The following is a 20,401-nucleotide window of genomic DNA, read 5'->3' as shown; positions in this document are numbered from 1 at the left end:
ACAGGCTGGCATCTACATGCAGGGCCAAGCATCCATAACATGCTCTAAGGTCATGGGGCACACCCAGTGCTCAAAGGAAGCCTCCTGAACCATTTCTGACATGATCTGAGCTGGGGAGAGAAGAGAAGAAAGGGACAGAGGGCAGGGAGAGAGATACCCCCTTTTTAAAAGTCCAATGAGTTGGCTTTTCCTACTGAGTGGCAAAAAAGGGATTTCCTTCGCATCTCAAAATGCCCCAGCCTGGAGTCCCTTAAAGCACTCTTCAGCCCTAAGTCACACAGGGCAGGAAGCAAGAGAGGCAGCTCTGTGCATGCCCCAAGAGTCCCTAGTGACATTTCTAGTGCTGGAACGAATGATTTCACACTCTAGGTCCTGGGTTCTTACTGTGTGCGTGTGTGTTATGGTGAAGACCTAATTCAGTGGGGGACGTTCTCCCAAGAGTGAGGAGTCAATGACCTGGGGTGGAGGTGCAAGGGCCAGAGAGCATTCCTCAGTCTGCCCAAGAGCCCCCTGGAGTCAGGCAATGGAAGGTTCAGTGACAGCTCTATCTCTAAAATATCTTGGAACTGTGACATTTGTATCAAAAGGAAGGAAATAAGCATTTATAAAGCACCTACTGTTTACCAGGCACTAGGCTAAGCACTTTCCCAGTGTTATCTCATTTGAGCCTCACAACAACCTTGGGAGGCAGGCAGGTGCTATTGTTATCCTCATTTATAGATGAGGAAACGGAGGCAAACAGATGTGAAGTGACTTGCCCAAAGTCACACGACTAGGAAGTGTCTGAGGCTAGATTTGAACCCAGATCTTCCTAACTCCAGGTCCAGCACTCTCCATTTCACCTCCTATCATTCAGTACTTGTATGATTAATCTTAATTCAGTGGGTTCGGTGCAATTGGACCAGCCTTGGGAATGTAGCAATTCACTCCATACAACTTTGTCTGATGCTTCTCCCCTAGACAGTAGCCCTAGTTTGCAAAATATACATGTCCAGATTACCTTTGCAGTTGGTTGTATGGATGAACTGTATGGTACAGTTGACTGCTATAAATGTCATAGTATGTGCGCTAAAAGAGGGAATCTGAGAGGTGAGTAGTGGTCATTTACATTCAGCTTTGGAATATATGGTAATAGTTTTTGGCAACAGATTTGCCTTCATAATTATATTTTTACTCATGCTAATAATAAAATCTGGCTACATTCTGAGTACATAATCTTTAGAGGGGGAATGCCAGGGAGTTGGGAATGTGCTGGATGGTACATAAAAATCAGTTTAGAATTTCAAATTCCCTATGGGAATTCACATTCCTTTCCCTATGGGTAATCTACAAAGACAATAACTTGTATATGGCTGGGAATTGACTCATTTAAGGGGGATTTGAAATAAAAATCAAGGGTCTGAGAAGTTAAAGTATTCTGGAATCTCAGGCAATATTGAAGAAAAAGTCTTAGACTGTCTCAGAGACTTTTGCACTAATTATTTTTTTACTAATTTAAAATACAAAAATAAAGCCTTATTTTTTTTCTTTCTTTTAGCCAACGAGGGATGACCGGGGGTGGATTATCAATCCCATCGGACCCAATCCCTGGTGGACTGTGATAGCTGCAATTATCCCAGCTCTCCTCTGCACCATCTTAATATTCATGGACCAGCAGATCACAGCTGTCATAATTAATAGGAAGGAACATAAACTCAAGGTAATAAGAACTTTGGTCTATAGAGTATCCATGGGAGTCTCCTCATGTGAACATGCTAATTAATTTTAGTTATGTGTGCATGCAGACCTCAGGCATTTTAGGTAGGTTATAAGGCTCCATAAAATTATGGAGGAATTGCCAATAACTGGAGGGATCTCTAATCCATCTCAGCCTCACACACCTCTGGTTCATCAGTTGATGAATGGAGCCAGTGTATGGGGTGTGTGTGTGTGTGTGTGTGTGTGTGTGTGTGTGTGTGTGTGTGTGTGTGTTGTGTGCCTGCGCACGTGTGTACTTGTGCACCCAAGTGTTGTACCTGGCAAGAGGAGAGAAAAGAACCTTGTCTTTATTGACACCGGTATTGACACCTCAGAAGTCTGGAGAGATGGGGGCAGATGGCTTGATCACACACAGTCAAATGCAGTAGTTGTTTAACATGGCTGACAATCGTTGCTCTAACTTGCCATGTTCTTGAGCATTAGGTTAGAACCCTGGCGTTCTACTGCGTCCCAGAAGCAGTAACGATTAGTTTTCTAAGCTGAATCTTAGTCACAAGGACCTTGAGGAGACAGGGCTGACAAGGAGCATACTGGGGTCTCTCCCTTTTCTTTTTTTCCCAAAGCTCTGAGTTAAGGCTGCCCTGTTAATGGATGCCACATAGAACATGTGTCAGGGAGAACTCCCAGGGGAAAAACATCCTTTACCAAGACAAATTGGCACCTTCCCGATAACCAAAAGTCTTGGAGAGTTGCCAAGAGCCCCAGGAGGTTAAGCGTATGACTTGCCTGCAGTCCCACAGCCAGGAGGAATCAGAGGTGGGACTTGAACCTAGGTGTTCTGGTTCTGAGGCCAATGCTCTCTCCTCTTCCAAGAGCCATGGTGCCTCTTCTATCCTATGTGACAAAGGCACAGTCCCTGACATTTATTTCTGGCTTAGCTGTAAGTATTAGTTTTTCTACCTAATGCATCTGTCCTCTGGAAACACAAAACCCAAAGTGAGATGCCAGAGGGTGGGTGTATGTAGGCGAAAGGCTTTGACAATCTGGCTTTGGAGTCAGGAGGTCTGATTTCATATCCTGTGATGATAGAAACATAGAAACAGGATTAGAGCTGGGATGGCCCCCGAGAGTCCTGTCTGATACTGTGATCATTTCTAGTTCAAAGTCTTTATTTTGCAGATAAGGAAATTAAGGCTTGGGCAGTGCTATGACTTGCCCACAGTCAGATGTGTAGGAAGTAGCAGACCCTGGATTTGAACCCAGGTTCAACTATGATATGGATTCTTCCAGATCAAGACTGGCCTGCTCTGGGAAACTTGAACCCAGGCTTTCTCCTCGTTAGGCTCTGTTTAAACTTGGATCTTGCACCCCGATCCTACTCCTGTTGGAGTGAGTCTGACTCTAATGTCACATCATATCACTGGGGTGATTGCAGTGCTGCTTCTGCTAACTTCAGATTCTTTTTTCTCACAGAAAGGATGTGGATACCACCTCGACTTGTTGATGGTAGCTGTGATGCTGGGAGTTTGCTCCATCATGGGCCTGCCCTGGTTTGTGGCAGCCACTGTCCTCTCCATTACTCACGTCAATAGCCTCAAGCTGGAGTCAGAGTGCTCTGCTCCAGGGGAACAGCCCAAATTCCTGGGGATCAGAGAGCAGAGAGTCACAGGGCTCATGATCTTTGTGCTGATGGGCTGCTCAGTCTTCATGACAGCTGTGTTAAAGGTAACCAGAGAAAGTCTCTCCTGCTTGTAGGGGTAGAAACATGGTGACATTTGCCTTTTTATTGCCTAGACCAGGACCGTTTTGACACTGGCCCACAGTACTTTCTTCTTTCTCTTGTCTCCTCCCCCAGGACATTCACAAGCCCGACTACTTCCTCTTTATTTCCTGTTTCCGTTCAGTGTTTTTATCAGTGACTTGGATTAAGGCCTAAATGACTCTCTATCACATTTGCAGATGGCATGAAGGATAGCTAATATATGGGATGACAAAGTCAGGATCCAAAAAAAGATTCCAATAGGCTAGAATGAAGGGCCGAATCTAATATAAAGTGAAATATAATAAGGATAAATGTAATATTCTAAACTTGAGTTAAAAATAAAAAAAACAGTCGAACTGCCTAAGTGTAGGATGGGTAGAGGTCCCACTCGGTAGCAATTCGTGGGAAAATGATCTGGGAGTCTTAGTGGAGCACAAACTCAGCATGAGTCAACATGGCAACCAGCAAAGCTTCTGGGATGTCTGTTGGCCTGCTGAACAAGCCAGTCAGAGGCTGTTAGTATAACAAGTGCCCACATGAGAGAGACTTACAGTTGTAAAAGGAAACGAGGCTTCTCACAGGGCATTAACTGAAAGAGGGATCAGCGAATGAGAGAAAAGAACCCCAGAGGCAGGCAGTCCTGCCAGCCATGCATCTCCCTCCCCACACTGTAAACATCTGAATCCAGCAGAGGGCTAGGCAGATTGCACTAACATGGGTAGATGTGCAGTGACTCCAAGACTCCCTGTTAGAAGAAAGGTTTCTGTGCTCCTCAGAGGCTAGGTGGAAAAGGTAGTGAGTAAACTGTGAGGCTTATAGTCATGGAATGGAGGAATATGGCAAAACTTCTAACCCCAGACTGGGGACTCTGTCACCATTTCAAGATGAAATCCTCCCTAGCTGACCTACAAGAAGCTGCTAAAAATGGGAGGCAGTAACATGGGTAAGAGGGAAATATGTTTTGCATGACTTCACATGTATAATCAATATCATTGCTTGCCTTTTCAGGGAGTGGGGGAGGGGACGGAGAAAGGGAGAGAATTTGGAATTCAAAATTTTTGACAACGAATGTTTAAATTTTTAAAAATGCAGTTGAGAAATATTTAATAAAATAAATAGAAATATATAAAAAAAACAGAAAAACATGGCTGGGAAAAACTGCCACATGTAAACTATGAAGACAGTAAGTATTCTACTTTGGTGGGCTAGCAATATTATATGGAGGAATCCCAAATAAAGCTTGGCCTTGTTTAAAAAAAAAAAAGGGAGGCAGTGGGATAGGAGTAACTTGTCCATGCCCTCCCTGTCTCTGGTGATGAGATTACTGAGTGAAACTAGTTCCAGTGACACAGATATATAAGTGTACAAACTGACCCCAAGCCATACAATAGAAACATCTGCAACTCAGAAGGTAAAGGAAAACAACACAGACTATGAACCTTTGGAGCCAGTTTACAGGCCAATAACATAACTGCCATCTTCCATAGTGATCTTACACTTGGAGTTATGGTGCCCTGAAAGAGAGATTTGCGAATTCCATTGTGTTTTGCCCTGTTCAGACCTGAACTTATATCTTGTGTTCAGTTCTGGGAGCCATCTTTTAGTAAGGATGTTGAAGAAGGTGACTGGGATGGTGAGGGGAGTGGAATCCATGCTTTATGAGGATTCATTGTAGGAACTGGGGATGGTTAGCTTGGAAAAGAGAAGACTCCAAGAGTTGTGACATGGAAGAGAAATTAGGTTTGTTCAGCCTGGCCCCAAAGGGCAGAAGGAGAATCATGAGGATCTGACAAATAATTGTTTGTGGGGAAGCAATATAGAGGGAGGACATTGAGGGAAGCCTTGAACCAAGTTCATTGGGAAGATGAAAATGTTATGAACAGAAATAGTGAAATTGGGACCAACTAACCTAGACATTCTGGCAGTTTTAAAATGGTAATACTGACTTTATTATAAAATATTAGAGTTAAGTATATGCCTTTCTCTCCTTTTGTCTCTAGTTCATTCCAATGCCGGTACTTTATGGAGTTTTTCTCTACATGGGAGTTTCTTCACTTAGAGGAATTCAGGTATTGGAATTCACTTTGGATTTTGTTCCAAGGAAATTATTTGTTCATTGTCTGCTCAGTTCTCTTAGTCTAGGAGGGCACACACCCTTTTCCTGAATTCTTTTTTTTCAGTCTGGGCTCATATTTGATACCAGGATAAAAGCCTCGACAAAGTGCAAGCCTGTTTTGGAAAGGTTGTTTCTTGGTGTGATGAGCTTGTGGTATTAGATATTTCATGAAAACAGAGAAGAGCCAAGTAGAACAATGCAAAAATTGAGGTACACAGGCTGCCAAGGTGTCCTGATCCCTTCTCTAGAATGAACCTGCGTCCCTACATAGCTCAAGGCCTGCCCTCGCTGCTCTCTCAAGGGGCCCCTGACTTGAGAAGACCTGGCTAAGTCTCTTTATTCTACTGTGCACCCAGATCCCTGGGACTGGCTGAGAGTTAAATAGGCTTTTCCTACAAGGACAGAAATGAAACATCTTTTGCCTTAATGCCAGACTGTCAGGGGACTTTAGCATGCAGAGAAGAGATTAGGGTGCTGTTATAGGTATGTGGATGGTACTCTATGCCCCGAGTGCCAAACCAGGGCTTATGCCTTTATTACCAACCAGCCCCAGGGGCAGAGGCAAGAACGGACCCAGAGGGAGGGGGCTTCAGGCTCAGAATAGATGATGCTGTTGGAGACAGCTCTGTAACACGAGAGCTCAGAAGAGCCTTGTCTGCTGTTTTGGCTACTGGCTTCTCTTTGCTTTGATAGAACATGAATTAGACCAAGCTCTGACATAAATTACTGTCACCTTAGTTAGTTACTATCTATGTAACCTTGGGCAGTTTTTAAAACATTGGTTTCAAGCTTGTCATTTAACCTCCTTCTCCTTTTCTTCAATGTATCACATTCATTTGTTGTTTTTTTGTTTGTTTGTTTATGAGAAATGATATATGAAGTGTGTTCTAAAGTGAAATCCTCAGAGGAGAAAAATGGCTGTGGTTTCTCATGACAGAAAGATGTTACCACTTGGTGTCCAAAGCTCCCTTAATGTTGCTCTGGGGAATGGTTGCCTTTCAGTTTTTTGATCGCCTGAAACTCTTTGGGATGCCAGCAAAGCACCAGCCTGATTTCATCTACCTGCGCCATGTCCCTCTGCGTAAAGTGCACCTCTTCACCCTCATCCAGCTGACGTGTCTTGTGTTGCTGTGGGCTATTAAGGCATCCCCGGCAGCAATCATCTTTCCAATGATGGTAACTTTTTTCCTTTCCTTTACAGCAGTAAAAGCATTGTCTGATTTTGCACTGGGCAGAGAGTGGCTTCCTTTAACTGTTGCCTAAGCTTTTCATTGGATTTAGAAGGGGGAGGGAAGAGAAGAATGTCTGTCATGCATATGGATGCAAAAAACTTTAGCTCCAGTTATCTAAGATCAAATAAAATAAGTTGTTGCAATCAACAGTGATGAAAATGGTTAGAGTGAACAGCAGATTCTTAAAGCCATTAAGAAGAAGGGACAGGGTAGAGCAGTGGCAGCGATTGGGATGACGCCCTCTTCTGAATCTCCTTCTGAAAATGTGAAAAGTTGTATTTTCACAAAAGGAACTTTGGGACGGTGGGGGAGGGTTGGAATGGGAAGCAGGCAACATGTCCCCTAAAGACCGTGGCAATGCTAGGAGCCCAGGGGTGGGATCCTGGGCATGGCAGCCTCCTTGGCTAGTCTTGCTTTTCTGGTCAGTTTCTTCTCTTCCATCTCCTAGACCAGATCTTGGTGGCAGAGGAGTTGGTCTGTCTTCTTAGGAGTGCTGCCCAAGTGTCTTGTAGGCTGTAGTTGTGAAGCTTCTGGAGATAAAAATGAAGCATTTAGTTTGCTTGGTTTGAATATTTTTCATTCTTAAGATGAGGGGATAGAGTGCTGGAGCCAGAAAGGACTGAGTTCAAATCCAGCCTCTGACTGTTACTAGCTTTGTTTCCCTGGGCAATTTCCCTAACTTCTTTATTGTCAGTTTCCTTCTTCTGCATAATGAGGGAGTTGGATTGGATGGACCGCAAAGTTCTCTTTTATGATCCTGCCCCCCCCCCCTCACATTGAGGAAATATATTCACTGTACAACCCTAGCCAAGCCATTTTCCTGCCTGGGTCTCAGTTTCCTCATCCATAAATTGAAAGGATTAGATTTAATGTCATTTGAAGTCCCTGACAACTTGAAAATGTAATGATTCATTCAGTAAATTTTTTCCCTGCCTTTCCTCCAGTCAAGAGTGGCACAGTCAAGAGTAGCAAAGGTTTCCTTTTTTCTTTCCTGGTTTCTCTTCCTTTCTGTTCCCTTTTAACTTATATATAGATCTGGGCTTTGTGACTTTCCTAGGGTGCTGTTTTGGGTCACAAAACTACCAGGTGACTTACATTTAGGTCTCATGTGAGATGGTGGAGGGTCTGGGTGAAGAACTAGCCATTACCTTGAGAAAGGCTGCTGATCTTGGACAGGTGGGGAGGTCATCAGTGAACCTGGAGAGAAACTAGGTTCTATTTCCTTAAATTGGAAACACTAATGGACTGTGTTTAGTCACATCCAGTCTCCAGAGCTTAATGTTACCATGAAGCAGGTACCTCTATAGCTATACCTAATTCCTCCATTCTTGTTATGATACCTGTGGGAATAACTTTGAGCATCTGGTCATTCTGATTTTGCTGTATGCCTCTGCTCACATGAGTCCCATCTCTCCATTTTCATGTGTCACATTTCTCTATTAAGAAAATCCATTTTATTGGACCCTATAAAATAGATTTTGCTTTTTAATTCTACTGGAAAGTAGTGTCTGGGATGGAAATTGGAAATTGACTCCCTTAATCTATATCCCTTTTCTTCCATAGGTTTTGGCTTTGGTCTTTGTCCGGAAAGTCATGGATCTCTGTTTCTCTAAACGAGAACTGAGCTGGCTAGATGATCTCATGCCTGAAAGCAAGAAGAAGAAGTTAGATGATGCTAAAAAAAAGGCCAAGGAAGAAGAGGTCATAATCATCATGTCAACAACAATTCCCAGATGCATAAAGGACCTTATAAGAAGCCCTCATTTCCAGAATCCCAGAGCTAGCCTAGGAAGACTAACTCCCAGAGATGTTATTTCCTAAGACTGGATTAAGGACTCTTGTCCCTTCCTGTCCTTCATTTAGAGTTGTATAATCAAATATGAAAAACACATTGTCATCTAATAATACATTAAATATCTGATTGCACAGGGTTATAACTGAATAGACCTTGTCCCTGTGCTTCAGATTCTTATGTTCTGAGGCAGATAGCAATGGTCTAGAGTGGAAAATAAATACTAAATCATAAAATTAATGATTTAGTTTTTGTATCAAATACAGATGAAAGATAAACACAATCCATACGAATGGCCAAGGGCATAGAAAAGAACCTGACCTATTTCTTAGGTGGCTTACAAAGGGAAGAGACTAGGTAGATGAACATATAATTAATAGAAACACAAAATTATGATTTTACAAAAGGACAAGAAGGCTCTCCCATAAGATGTGTAATATGGATTGCGTTGGTTGGGGAATGGCCATGCTTATGGGGAACTGCTGAGTCTAAACAGTAATAACGTCCCCTTTTTCCACAGGAGGATGAGAAAATGTTAGAAATGGGGCCAGACAAATTTCCCTTGGAGAGCAGGAAGTTACTGAGTAGTCCTGGAAGGAATAACAATTTTAGGTAAGATTATTTTAAAGCAGAAAGAATTGGAGACTTTGGGGGCCTTCTAGGCCCAGTTTTGTCATTGAGGTCCCTCTGTCTACTAGTATAAGGATTCAACCATCCTTTACTGAGAATGTCCTTTTCTATCTTGGTATGAAAATACCTCCACATCTTAGTAGAACTTTTTGGCCAGCCTTCTAGGCATCAACCTCACCAAACTCAGCCAGACTGGTCTTTGGCCAAGAGATACCCAATCCATGTCTGTGTGCAGAAGTAAAGGCTTTCATTTCACTTTGGTAGGACTTGCCCATCTGCTGGCATAGCCTTTGAAGACCCAGGTCACCTCCATGTAATATGTAATAATGCACTAGTAAATGTTTAGCAACCAGCTTTCTAGGAAGGAAAATATATGTGAGACACATTTTTAAGTTTGATCTGCTTTATTAAGATTTTTCCATTAACTTCTTAAATCTAGACAATTAACAAAATAATAAGTCAGGTTTGTTTTGTGGTATTTCCTAGTTTCTGAGCTGTACATGTTCACTCGATGAAAATTTTAACAGTTGGCTCATGCAAGCCAGTTAGAGCTGGCTCCAGCAACCCTCCTACCTCCATGTCACAATGAGACATTAGTTGAGGATGATCTTTTCTTGGGTATATTGTGGAGAGGATTCTTACTCAGGTATAAGTTGGTCTATATTTCTGAAGTTCTCTAAAGCTCTAATATTTTTTGATGACTGGGCCTTTAATAAGGATTTGATGAAATTACTGGAGAAGCATGAGAAATTCAATTCAGTCAATAAGTTCAATTAAGCACCTAGAAGACACCGTGCTTTCTCCTGAAGATACAAAAATGCCTTCAGGGAACTTACACATCTACTATAAATTTTGTGAGATTTGATGGAGCCACCCAGGATGTGAAACCATTAGTAGTTAAGTGGGAATTGCTCAGTTTCAGTTCACTGCCCAAGGGAAGATGTAGGATCACCCCAGAAGCTCTGTTTAGTCTCCTGCCTTGGTGGGATTGTGTCTGACTTGTTGGAGGAGCCTTAGTCCTCTAGATCTCTCTTGACACCTGAGAACTGAAGCAGTGTGGGGGTAGAGTGAAATGGCCTCCCAGCTTAACTCTCAAGACCATATTCCACAGTCTCCTCCTGATATTGTCTAAGACCCCATCCAGTCACAGGGAATGTCTACTTTTTTACTCCGCCAATGAAATAAACTTCCAGATGCTTGGTGGTGAATGAGGGACGTGATATTAGCAAAATGCATTAATTTCAGGGAAGAAAATGTGCTACTTGAGTATAAAATGTTACTTCCTTGTTAGGCCTCCAGACTTTTCAGAAAGATGCTAGTCTTTTCCCCTCTGAGGGTTTTGTCACAGATAGATAATTGCTTTTTTGTGGACTAAGCAATCATTGTCCTAACTCTTGGTTTCAGATGTGACCCTTCTGAGATTAATATTTCTGATGAAATGCCTAAAACTACCGTCTGGAAAGCTCTTAGTATGAACACAGGAAGTGCCAAGGAAAAGAGGTAAAGAGAACTGAATTTGTTCATTTATTCCTGACCTGGTTGGTCTTGTTTTAACTGCAGTCGTATCAGGGTTAAAATACTTCTTTGCTTTGGAGAACAAAGTTTTTGATGGTGTCTCCCAGGGCTGCCCACAGTACCAGAGCACTAGATACTTTTACAGACAAATTTATTTCTGGCTTTCCCATTCACACATTCCCAAATTCTGTATTAATTTATTTTGAGATTCAAGGCCATTTTATCCATTGGGATTTTGATAACTCTTTGGTTTCCATTTCAAAAATCTGTTTGTCACTCTGTCGCAGTGCTGCAATTACAAAATCTGCTTAACTGCTTGAAATAGTTGCTGTTTTGGGTAGCTCAGCTATAATTTTTAATTTAATTTATGCTTGGTAAAGAGATTGTCTGCAAATACTGAGAATTTTCAAGTCTTTATCTTTTCCTACTAGGGAAACCAAATTCTGTATATTTCATTTGTAGTTATCATGGCTCAATGTTAACCAGGTCAGTGAAGGAAACCAGAGGGCTTGAGGAATGGCTTTTTCATATGAAGGCACACTTAGATTTGAGGGATAATTCAGTGTAAAGCCAGTTTAAAACAATATTCAGATAACTGAAGCCACAGTAGTTTGTGGGCTTTATTATCTGGTTAGTTGACATTAAGTCTCTAACATTCTGGGAGTCATAATGGGAATAATAACAGCTGACATTTGTATAATGCTTTATAATTAGCAAAGCACTTTCACATTGGAGTCAAAGGACCTGGTTTCAAATTTCAGTCCTGCTACTTTTTACCTTTGTGTTCTTGGGTAGATAAAAAAGATCAAGATCTTTCAGTTTCTTCATCTGTTTACATGGTCTATTTCCCCAGTAGAATGTAAACTCCTTGAGGGAAAAATGTTTTTCATTTTGCCCTTGTCTCCCCAGTTCCTCGGACAGGTGCTTAATCAAATGCTGTTGAGTTGTGAGGGATGTAAAACCAAGGCATTGGACCTGGTAATCTCCAAGGTCTTTTCCATTTCAAACCATGATCCTATGATCATATTCAATTGGATTCTCACACCAATCCTGTGAAATAGTGCAAATATTGTTATTCCCCTTTTACAGATGAAGAAATGGAGGCTCAGGTCAAGTCATTTGCTCAAGGTCATACAGACAGCAAATCTTAGAACCAGAACATGACCCCAGGATTTCTTATTCCAAGTTCAGTGCTCTTTATATGATGCCCCCCTAGCTCTTTAATGAAAATAATGTGGCCTGGGTTCTAATTCCATGTTTGCCCCTGAGTACCTGTATAGTTTTGGACAAATTGCTTAGCTTCTCTACATTTCAGTAAAATAAGGATGAAAATCCCTTGCCTACCAAATAGCATTGTTCTGAGGATAAAGTATGAAAAGTCCAAGATCTGTGATGATTGAATGGGTTAAAATGAATGTGAGTGAAATGTAGAACTTGGTTTCCTTCAGAGGAAAATCCAGACAGCTGTTGAACTGTTTAACGCACAGTTATTTTTAGCCAAGAACTAGTCTCCTTGTAAAATGAACTTAAAATATAGCAGGATACAAACTGTTGGTGACATCTTTAAAGTATTGTGTTAAAAGTAGGAATGAATCATGTGTTCCCTTTTTTTGGCTAATGGTAATACTTTTATTCAGTCTTTTCAACTAAGAATCTTTGCTGGGATGGAAAAGATGGCCTGGGAGATATCTCAGGGAAGTGCCAGGAGACAGAGAAGGGAGCAAGTTTCTTAGAAATGAAGAAAGTCTCATCCTGACCCCTTCTTCATTCAGATAACTGGATTCATAATAAAGCCACACAGAAGTGTTCAGTTATTTCCAGTGCGCTTTAGAGGGCATTCAGCCATCCTCATACCAGCAGCCAGTCCCCAAGTATAAGCTTGGAAGGAAACAGAAGAAAGCCTCCTGGTGATCTCTCTCCTCTCCCTCCTCCTCCTCCTCCTGCACCAATTTCGGAGCAGTTGCCACCACTTAACCGTCAAACATTCCATTTTGGGACACTTCTGAAATTCTTTCCCTGCCGACTAGTTGAATCTTCTCCGCTATTGAAGAGTTCCATCAGCCAGTCCTCCATGGGACCAGGAGAGGATGGGAGGGAAGAGCTGTCTGATCGCAGCCTCTTCTGCCATGCTGGACCACAAAGATGGGCAGAGGAGAAAACGATAGGAGTGGGACATCATGCGAGGTTTTCTCTTTGGACAGTAAGCAGGTCAGTTCTCTGACCTAAGGACCTTTAAATGGAGTGGCAGGCTTGGGATGGCTGCCCTAGTGGGACTTCTCCAGGGTTTGGGCTCCTGACATGCTGCCCACCACAACGGTGGACCAGGAAGTGGCAGATTCATAACTCCATAGCCATACCGGCACACATTGTTGATGATCTTGGAAAGTAAAAATTTGCAAAGGGAAATTGAGGTTCTTTATAATAGAGAAGAGAAGGCTGAGGGGGAAGATGATAACTGTCTTCATTATTATAAAGGGAGGTTATTTAAATGATGATGTGTAGCTTTTCCCAGTTTCCACTGAGGACAGAATGAGAGGGAGAGGGAGAAAGAGAGAGAGAAAGAGAGAAAGAGCGAGCGAGCAAGCGAGCGAGCAAGAGAGAGAGAGAGAGAGAGAGAGAGAGAGAGAGAGAGAGAGAGAGAGAGAGAGAGAGAGAGAGAGAGATTAAAGTGCAGCAGAAGAGACTTAGGTAAAAAAATCAGGACGTACTTGTACTTTCTGGACATTAGATTTGATATAGTATCGCTTTTTTTTAGTAGATTTATAAGAGAAGAGTAGGTAGTTGTCTTTGGGGAAAGCTCTTTGTAAACCTTAAAGCATAATCCTTCTCATAGATAGGGAGAGGTGATCTCTCAAGGTTCCTCCAGTTTTGGGGAGTCTGCAAAAATACTTTTACTACCATGTTATGGAAACTTCAGTGTCTTGCTGCTCTCCATGAATTACTGCTTTGTGTGAGCACATTCTGGTGCCACCTCTGGAGAGATTCAATGTTTGTGTAAGTCACCCTAGCTGCCTTAGTAGCAAACAACTGTAGGCAATGGACAGAAAATACCTTCAGTCACATAGTTTAGGCATCATCTTGAATTTCCACTAGTTTACCAATCAGGCTTTCACATGTCAGATACAAAAACATAATTGGAAACAAAGCTGAAAGTGGTGAGATGAATTTTAATATTTAATTTAAGATCAATATTTATAGTTAGTCTGCTCTCTCCTTTATGTTTTTACTCTAATGCTTTTGGAATTGATCGCCATTTGCTCACAGAATGTATTGGAGTAAATGAAAATCACACCGTCTACAGAGAATTTGGTTGTATTATACACAGGGTATTCTAGAACTGATAGACTTCGTATGGTGGTGGTGGAGGGTGGATGGGGGGTGGACACCTTTAATGGTACAGAAAAGGCCAAGCAGGCTCCGCCTGGCCACTGTGGCTTTCTCAGGTGAAGCATGTTGCTGCTTTCCCCTATCCATCTGTCTTTCCCTTCAGTCCTCATTCTGCTTTCCATCAGCTTCTTCCTCCCTACCTCTACCTCCTCACCTTTCCTTCTGCCACAACCCTGTTCACCTTCTCTGTGGACAAAAGTACAAAGCCCTTGACCAAAGCATCTTCTTAAAAATAAATAAAAGGAGGAAATGCCATATCTCTCAACAGATACCTGGTTCAGATAATCAGGTCCTGTGAGCTGGCACCTGGCTTGATAGTTAAGTTCAAGTAACTTCAACTCATTCAGAAGCTACTTTGAAAATCTATTTCACACTAATATTCACTAGCAAATTGCTCGATGAGTGATATTTCCAAAAAAAGTTGGTCGAAGTTGACTCAGAGATCTTTATGTTGAGTGCTGAAATTAATGCTTCACCCAAATTAAAAAAGAATTTGAGAGTCCAGAGGCCCCCAAAGGTATTACTTTAGAATATGTTATAGCAATGTATTTCTTCTCTGTTCCTGATGTTGTTTGGGGGTGAGGGTGGGGATAGGATTGGTAAACATGTGGGAGGGGGAGGAAATTGGCTGACCTCTTTCTCTTCCATCCTTTTTAATTGTCCTACCATTCCGATCTCTCTTGCTCCCTTAACTTCTTGTTGTCAGTTGCACAGAATTGAATACATCAGGAGAAAAGCACTCAACAAACACAAAAACCCATGTCACTTAGAGAAAAACCTTTCTTGTAAGGCATCAGTAATTTATCTTCTTTTGGACTTGAAGCCAGGAAACATATCTTTGCTTAACTTTGTCTAGTACAGGTACAAGACATGTAGGTATTTATGGAGCCAGATTCTACAACTTCCTCTTTCTCATCCTCACCACGATCAATCCCAATGATGAGTTTGCTGTTGGGATGGAAAAGGGGAAATAGAAAAGAAGATAGTTCGAAAAAAGGCAAAAAAGAGTATGGAAGTGTGGCAAGAAGGAGAATATGTCTATAAGGCCATCATCACCACCATTTAAAAACAAAACAAACCAACAATAAGCCTTCCTTAAGTACTTTATGACAGTCTACAACTAAGCCAGATCTTTTTTTTTTTAAAAAGCAAGATTCAGAAAATATGACTTTTCTCTCTGTGTACGGGTTTCCTAATTTCATATTGAATAAATTGAGGACAAACTGAAGCAGTAGCATTTTTGGACAAACACACAGATAGACAAGGAAAGTGAACACATATTAAGGGTAAGTACCTGTTTTGGGGGGTGAAGAGTCACTTGGGAAGCAGCTAACCATTTCCAGAAGAGTAGAACAAAGAAGCAGCTGTTTTCTAATTGACTAGGAATGCTGTGGAAAGGAGAAATTCTAGGCATCAATTGGGTGTGACAGGTTGGTGATGCACTCATACAAAATTTGGAACTTCTTTAGGGGACCACATTTTAGTTATCTCTCCTCTAGCCTGATACAGTAGGCTGGCCTGCACATAGCAGGCTCTTAATATAATGCTTGTTTTATGTATGTATGTATGTGTGTATGAATGAATGAATGAATGAATGATTGAAGAAAATAGTGATTGAAGTGATGGAAGAAAATAGTACTAAATGCATTGCCAGTAGTAGGGAAACATTTCTCACTTCTCTGAGGCTCTGGGGAAGATGGCAAGATTGGGTATTCAGGTAGGTGATCATTATATATTATTATACTTGTAGCTGTATATCGCCCCCCTCCAATAACATGTTTGTATCAGGAGAAAAGGATTTTCCTTTTCCCCCTGTATCTACCCATATTAATTCAACTTGTTCTAGAACTTTTGTTTTTTTGGGGGGGTCTGTGAGATAAAAAGTGAACAACATACCCCACAAAAGATAGTTTGAATTCTGTATCTGAAATACTCAAAGGGATTGTTGATCTTAACAAATTTGGACATTCTCTTGAACAATGCTGATTGAAATCCATGCATACCTGTCCATCCTTATCCTCCCATAAATTTGTTCCCCAGAGTCCACCCAAAATGCTGTAAACCTTCCTTTATTCCCTCTATTGTCATTCCAGGCTACCCCCATGCAACAGGTCATGTTCATAGCCTTGATGGGATTTTTGGTCCGGGGGATCCTTCCTGGGGTTCCTACCTGGTCAGCTGAGACTTCTTAGGGCTTACCCATCTACTATGCCTTTGATTTTTCCAAGCTTCTCAATAGGGCATTTGAAATTTTTTCTTGGGCCTTCTCTATTGATTTACACATCTGCTTTCTGTCAGTCTTTCAGTCCTTTCTTGAGGTAGGAGGTTCCTGGCCTTTCTGACTGGCCATGAGACACTTAACAGGTTTCTATGCTTCTCATGATCCTCACTTTGCTGATCATCGATTTCAGTAACTTCTCTTGGGCATTTAAATGACTGTGTTAGGTATCAAAGGTATTAATTATCCAAGATTCTAGCTTAGCCAGGACTCAATAGCTCACCAAAGTCTTCCTTCTCATCAACTTTATTTTGGTTTAAGTCTCTCAGGCCTCCTGTGTAGTAGGAGACCCCTTAGAGCATGAGCTGGCAATTCAAAATGGTTTTTTTCTTTCCTCCAATGTCAACTCTTTCAACTTTTCTAAGCTCTCCTCTTTTGGGGGTGGGGTAGGGGGAAGATTTGGTAACCTCATTTCCCTTCTGCCTTTCCTCATTCTCGCATGGTCATCATAGGTCCTTAAATAATTTCTGTGCCAGGGAAAGTGTGAGCCAGAGGGGCAGCAAATTTAACAAAAGAGAGGCAGTAATTCTAGGTCCTACTTTGTGTCCAGAATACCAGTATGGATGGTACCATCTATTACCAGTGGGGATGGAGGGAGAGCAGGGAGAAGTTGAAAGTGAAGGGAAGAGGGGAAGGGGAATGGATAGGAAAGCTCAGGGGCTTTCTGACTCCTCCAGAAGGAAGTCATAACAATAAAGCTTCATTATTTGGTGTGGTGTTGTGAATTTGTCCAATATAAAAAAACATTCCAAAATTAAATGATTTTTATTATCTGCTTTTAATGATTCTGTGCCACTTGATTCCCTTACATGAATAAAAATGAACAATTGATTCTGTTGACACTTTTTAGCTTAGGAGGGTGAAGACCAAACAAGGGCTAAAGTAATGACCTCAATGGGATTTCAAAGAAGGGAAGTGATCTGGGGAGCCAGCAAGAATTGGGGTGACTTATCACAGGAACAGCCATTTTAGATTTGGTAGTTAAAAGGGAGTAACCTGGATGGTTTCTGGCCATTCTAAAGAGAATTAAAACAGCTCCCTGCCTTATCCCAATCCAGTCCCAGCTCCTGGGGACAGAGAGCTTCTTTCTAATCAACAGCATTCATATTTCCTCAGGGAAAAAAAAAAGCCACTTCAACATACCTGGGAAATCAGTGGTAACAAACATGGCTTGGGTCTCTCTGAACAGATTTTTAGTTTAAGCCAACTCTTGGTTTCCTTACACACGTGGTAACATTGGAAACCGAAATGCCAAACTGCAGTGAGCAAGCGTTCTTTCTGGAAGACGAGCCACAATTCCACCCCCCCACCCCTTCTGTGCTCAGCCCTCTGAGATTGGGTTTCCGCTGTCTGTCTGTCCGTTTGACAAAATGTCTGTTCTTTCATGCTGATAATGTTTTAAGTGAAAAGCAAAGCAATCCTTCACTAAGGAAGGGAAAAATAAAGGTGCTGGCACATTTTTTTTTCATGTTTTCTATGTTCTTTCTAGTTGGCTACATGTAGGGATAGGGATATTTTTGTTTTAAAGATTCCCAGATATATTTTTTGTTGTATGAAATGTAAACCTCTCCACACTAATATGGTGTAAATAAAATGGAGGACAATTATGTAATTATAATGTGCGCATCAAAATCTCTGTTAGAAATGGACATTGTTTCCCACTCCTGTGTCATCTCATAGTCTGTGTCTGTGTGAGCCAGTGTTTGTGATTCTGAAACAACCGGAATTGTATCTGTCCTATCTCCATCTTGCTCGCCTCCTAAAGGTAAAAAATAAATGTCTGTGTAAACAGCCACACCACTACTGTTCTTTGACAGAGACCAAATGATCATGGATTCAGAGTCAGAGGGTACGATGCTGTTTAGTTTAGCCCTTTTATATTATAGATGAACCTGAGACCCAGAGAGATTTAGTAAGTGGCCCAGGATTACACAATTAGTAACTGTTGGAGGCAGGAAATCGAGCCCGGGTCCTCTGACTCCAAATCGGTACTTATCATTCACGGTTGCTACCCAGGTTTTGGTGTTTGGAAATAGAAGAAGGTGACATGATCAATAAAGGACAAGGAGAATGCCTGGTTCAAAAAATGGTAAATCCCACCCAGAATGCCCAGCAAGTACAGAATTCTGGTCTAAATGAAAGATTGAAGGAGGAGGGAATTCAGGGGAATTCAGAGGAAGGAAGAATCATTTCTTCAGGGACTTTCTAATTGACAGGGGCTCTAGGGTTCTGTTTTTCTCCACCAGGAAGTCCTAGGACTTGATTCACTAGTGTTGCCTTCTGGTTTCTTGCTGCCCATTCTAGAGCTTGTCCTTAGAATCAGTTAACCTAGTCTGGAATGGATGTTAGATCAAGCTCTAAGTTCTAGCTCCTGGGTTTCATGTGATCTCAGCTAGTCTAGAATCTGCCTCCTAACTTCTTGGCCCCACTTGAGTGTGGGAGCCCCAGGCCAGCAGGAGCACATATTTTCTCTCTGGGATTCCCTCTTTCCCCACTCCATATGAATTCTCTTGAGCTTCAGACCTCCTGAGACCTTTTGGTTTTCTACCTCACACTATGTTAGCATGACCAGCAAGGTAATGTTACTGAACTGTGGGGTGGGAAAGGAGCCACTCTAGTCAGCTCTCTGGAATTCACCAGCTTCTCTCCCATAAATGTAGGGAGAAGCCTGCCTTTCACTGTTGGCATTTATAAGGCCAGCACTTCCTTAGACAAAGAAAGCAAGACAGGTACGTCCTACTCCTGGCCAAGGAGTGTGTGGCTACAGGGATCAGGCAGGATCTCTAAGTCCTTTGGGGAGAGCTTTAGGTCTGTGTGAGGGATTTCCCGACATACACAGGATAACACATGAGTTCTTGGGCACAAAGAACTCCAAGGAGACATACTCTGATGAATCTGTGGTCATCAGGTGAGTAATGACTGCATCCTTGACAATTCTAAACTTTTCCTTTAGTAGAGTCAGACTCTTCTCCTGCACTCATGAGTGTGGCCAGATGAAAATGTAATTAGAAAATAATTAAATTTAATAATAAATAAATTTAATTTAAATAAATTAAAATGTAATTAGGTAATAGCATAACAAAATAAACAGAAATGCAATAGAACATAGCATTAATTTATGGGTTTAAAGTCAATATGCAGCCTGCAGGGATCCTTTTGACTGAAGTTTGATACCACTGCTAAGGGCACGTTGAGGGCTCAAGATTACAGAACCTAGTCACTCCCGTCCCTAGCCATTGATCCACAGCATTGCTTCTCAAAGGGTGGACAGGAGGTCTTCCTGATTCCCAGGTCACTCCCTGTGCCACCTCATTGCCTCCAATAAATTCACCTGTCTAGGGCCCATAAACCATCCCTTCAATAAAATAATACGTATCAAATTTGGCCAGAAATTTAGGTCAAGTTTATCAGAGTACAACCTTAGGCAGCATTTGGTTTCAATCCCTACATTTGTGAGGAAACCTGAGGTCTAGAGTGATTGGCCCCAAATCACACAAGTAGTAAGGAAGAGAGTTGGAATTTGAACTCAGATCTTCAGCGTTGATGTTGTGCTTTGTGGACACTATCCCATTTGTTCTTCATGACTCCACAATGTAGGTAGCACAACGATTATCTTCATTTTACAAATGTGCAAAAAAACTCATCAGACCAGAAGATTTAGAGCTAGAAAGCAATATAGCAGTAATCCAACCTGCATTGGATGGCTATTCATTTTTCAATCAGCCATCCTTCATTTTACAGAGGCCCAGAAAGGTCAAGTGATTTACCCAAGATTAGGGAGTTTTAAAAATTATTCTAAATTTAAATATAAATAAATTTAAATATATAAAGAATTTCCATATACACAGCTGGACATAAAAGGCAGATTGTATATGAAACCATGAATCTCTATGTCTTTTTTAAAAAGTATATAATAAATTCCACACATTACTTTCAAAACTTGCTCTGCTCTTCCTTCTGTGCATTTTGTAAAAAATTTCAATGGCCCTCT

General features: G+C 41.6%; 1 protein-coding gene across 1 annotated transcript in view; it reads left to right on the top strand.

Annotated features, from left to right (window-relative positions):
* Positions 1-10,915, top strand: part of SLC4A8 (solute carrier family 4 member 8) — a 76,364-nt gene extending 65,449 nt beyond the window's left edge. Inside the window, exons 18-24 of the mRNA XM_069092526.1 lie at positions 1,538-1,699; positions 3,172-3,423; positions 5,461-5,529; positions 6,579-6,752; positions 8,372-8,509; positions 9,121-9,212; positions 10,635-10,915. Of these exons, the coding sequence (XP_068948627.1) occupies positions 1,538-1,699; positions 3,172-3,423; positions 5,461-5,529; positions 6,579-6,752; positions 8,372-8,509; positions 9,121-9,212; positions 10,635-10,734 (987 nt within the window). The 3' untranslated portion in view covers positions 10,735-10,915. The remainder of the gene's footprint in view (positions 1-1,537; positions 1,700-3,171; positions 3,424-5,460; positions 5,530-6,578; positions 6,753-8,371; positions 8,510-9,120; positions 9,213-10,634) is intronic.
* The last annotated feature ends 9,486 nt before the right edge of the window (positions 10,916-20,401 follow it).

This window comes from Petaurus breviceps, unplaced genomic scaffold (assembly GCF_028583685.1).
Source record: "Petaurus breviceps papuanus isolate PSGF00001 unplaced genomic scaffold, PetGlider_PUasm1.0 191, whole genome shotgun sequence".
Lineage (NCBI taxonomy): Eukaryota > Metazoa > Chordata > Mammalia > Diprotodontia > Petauridae > Petaurus > Petaurus breviceps.
Note: the sequence above shows the minus strand (reverse complement) of the source record. Positions and strands in the feature narration are given on the sequence as shown.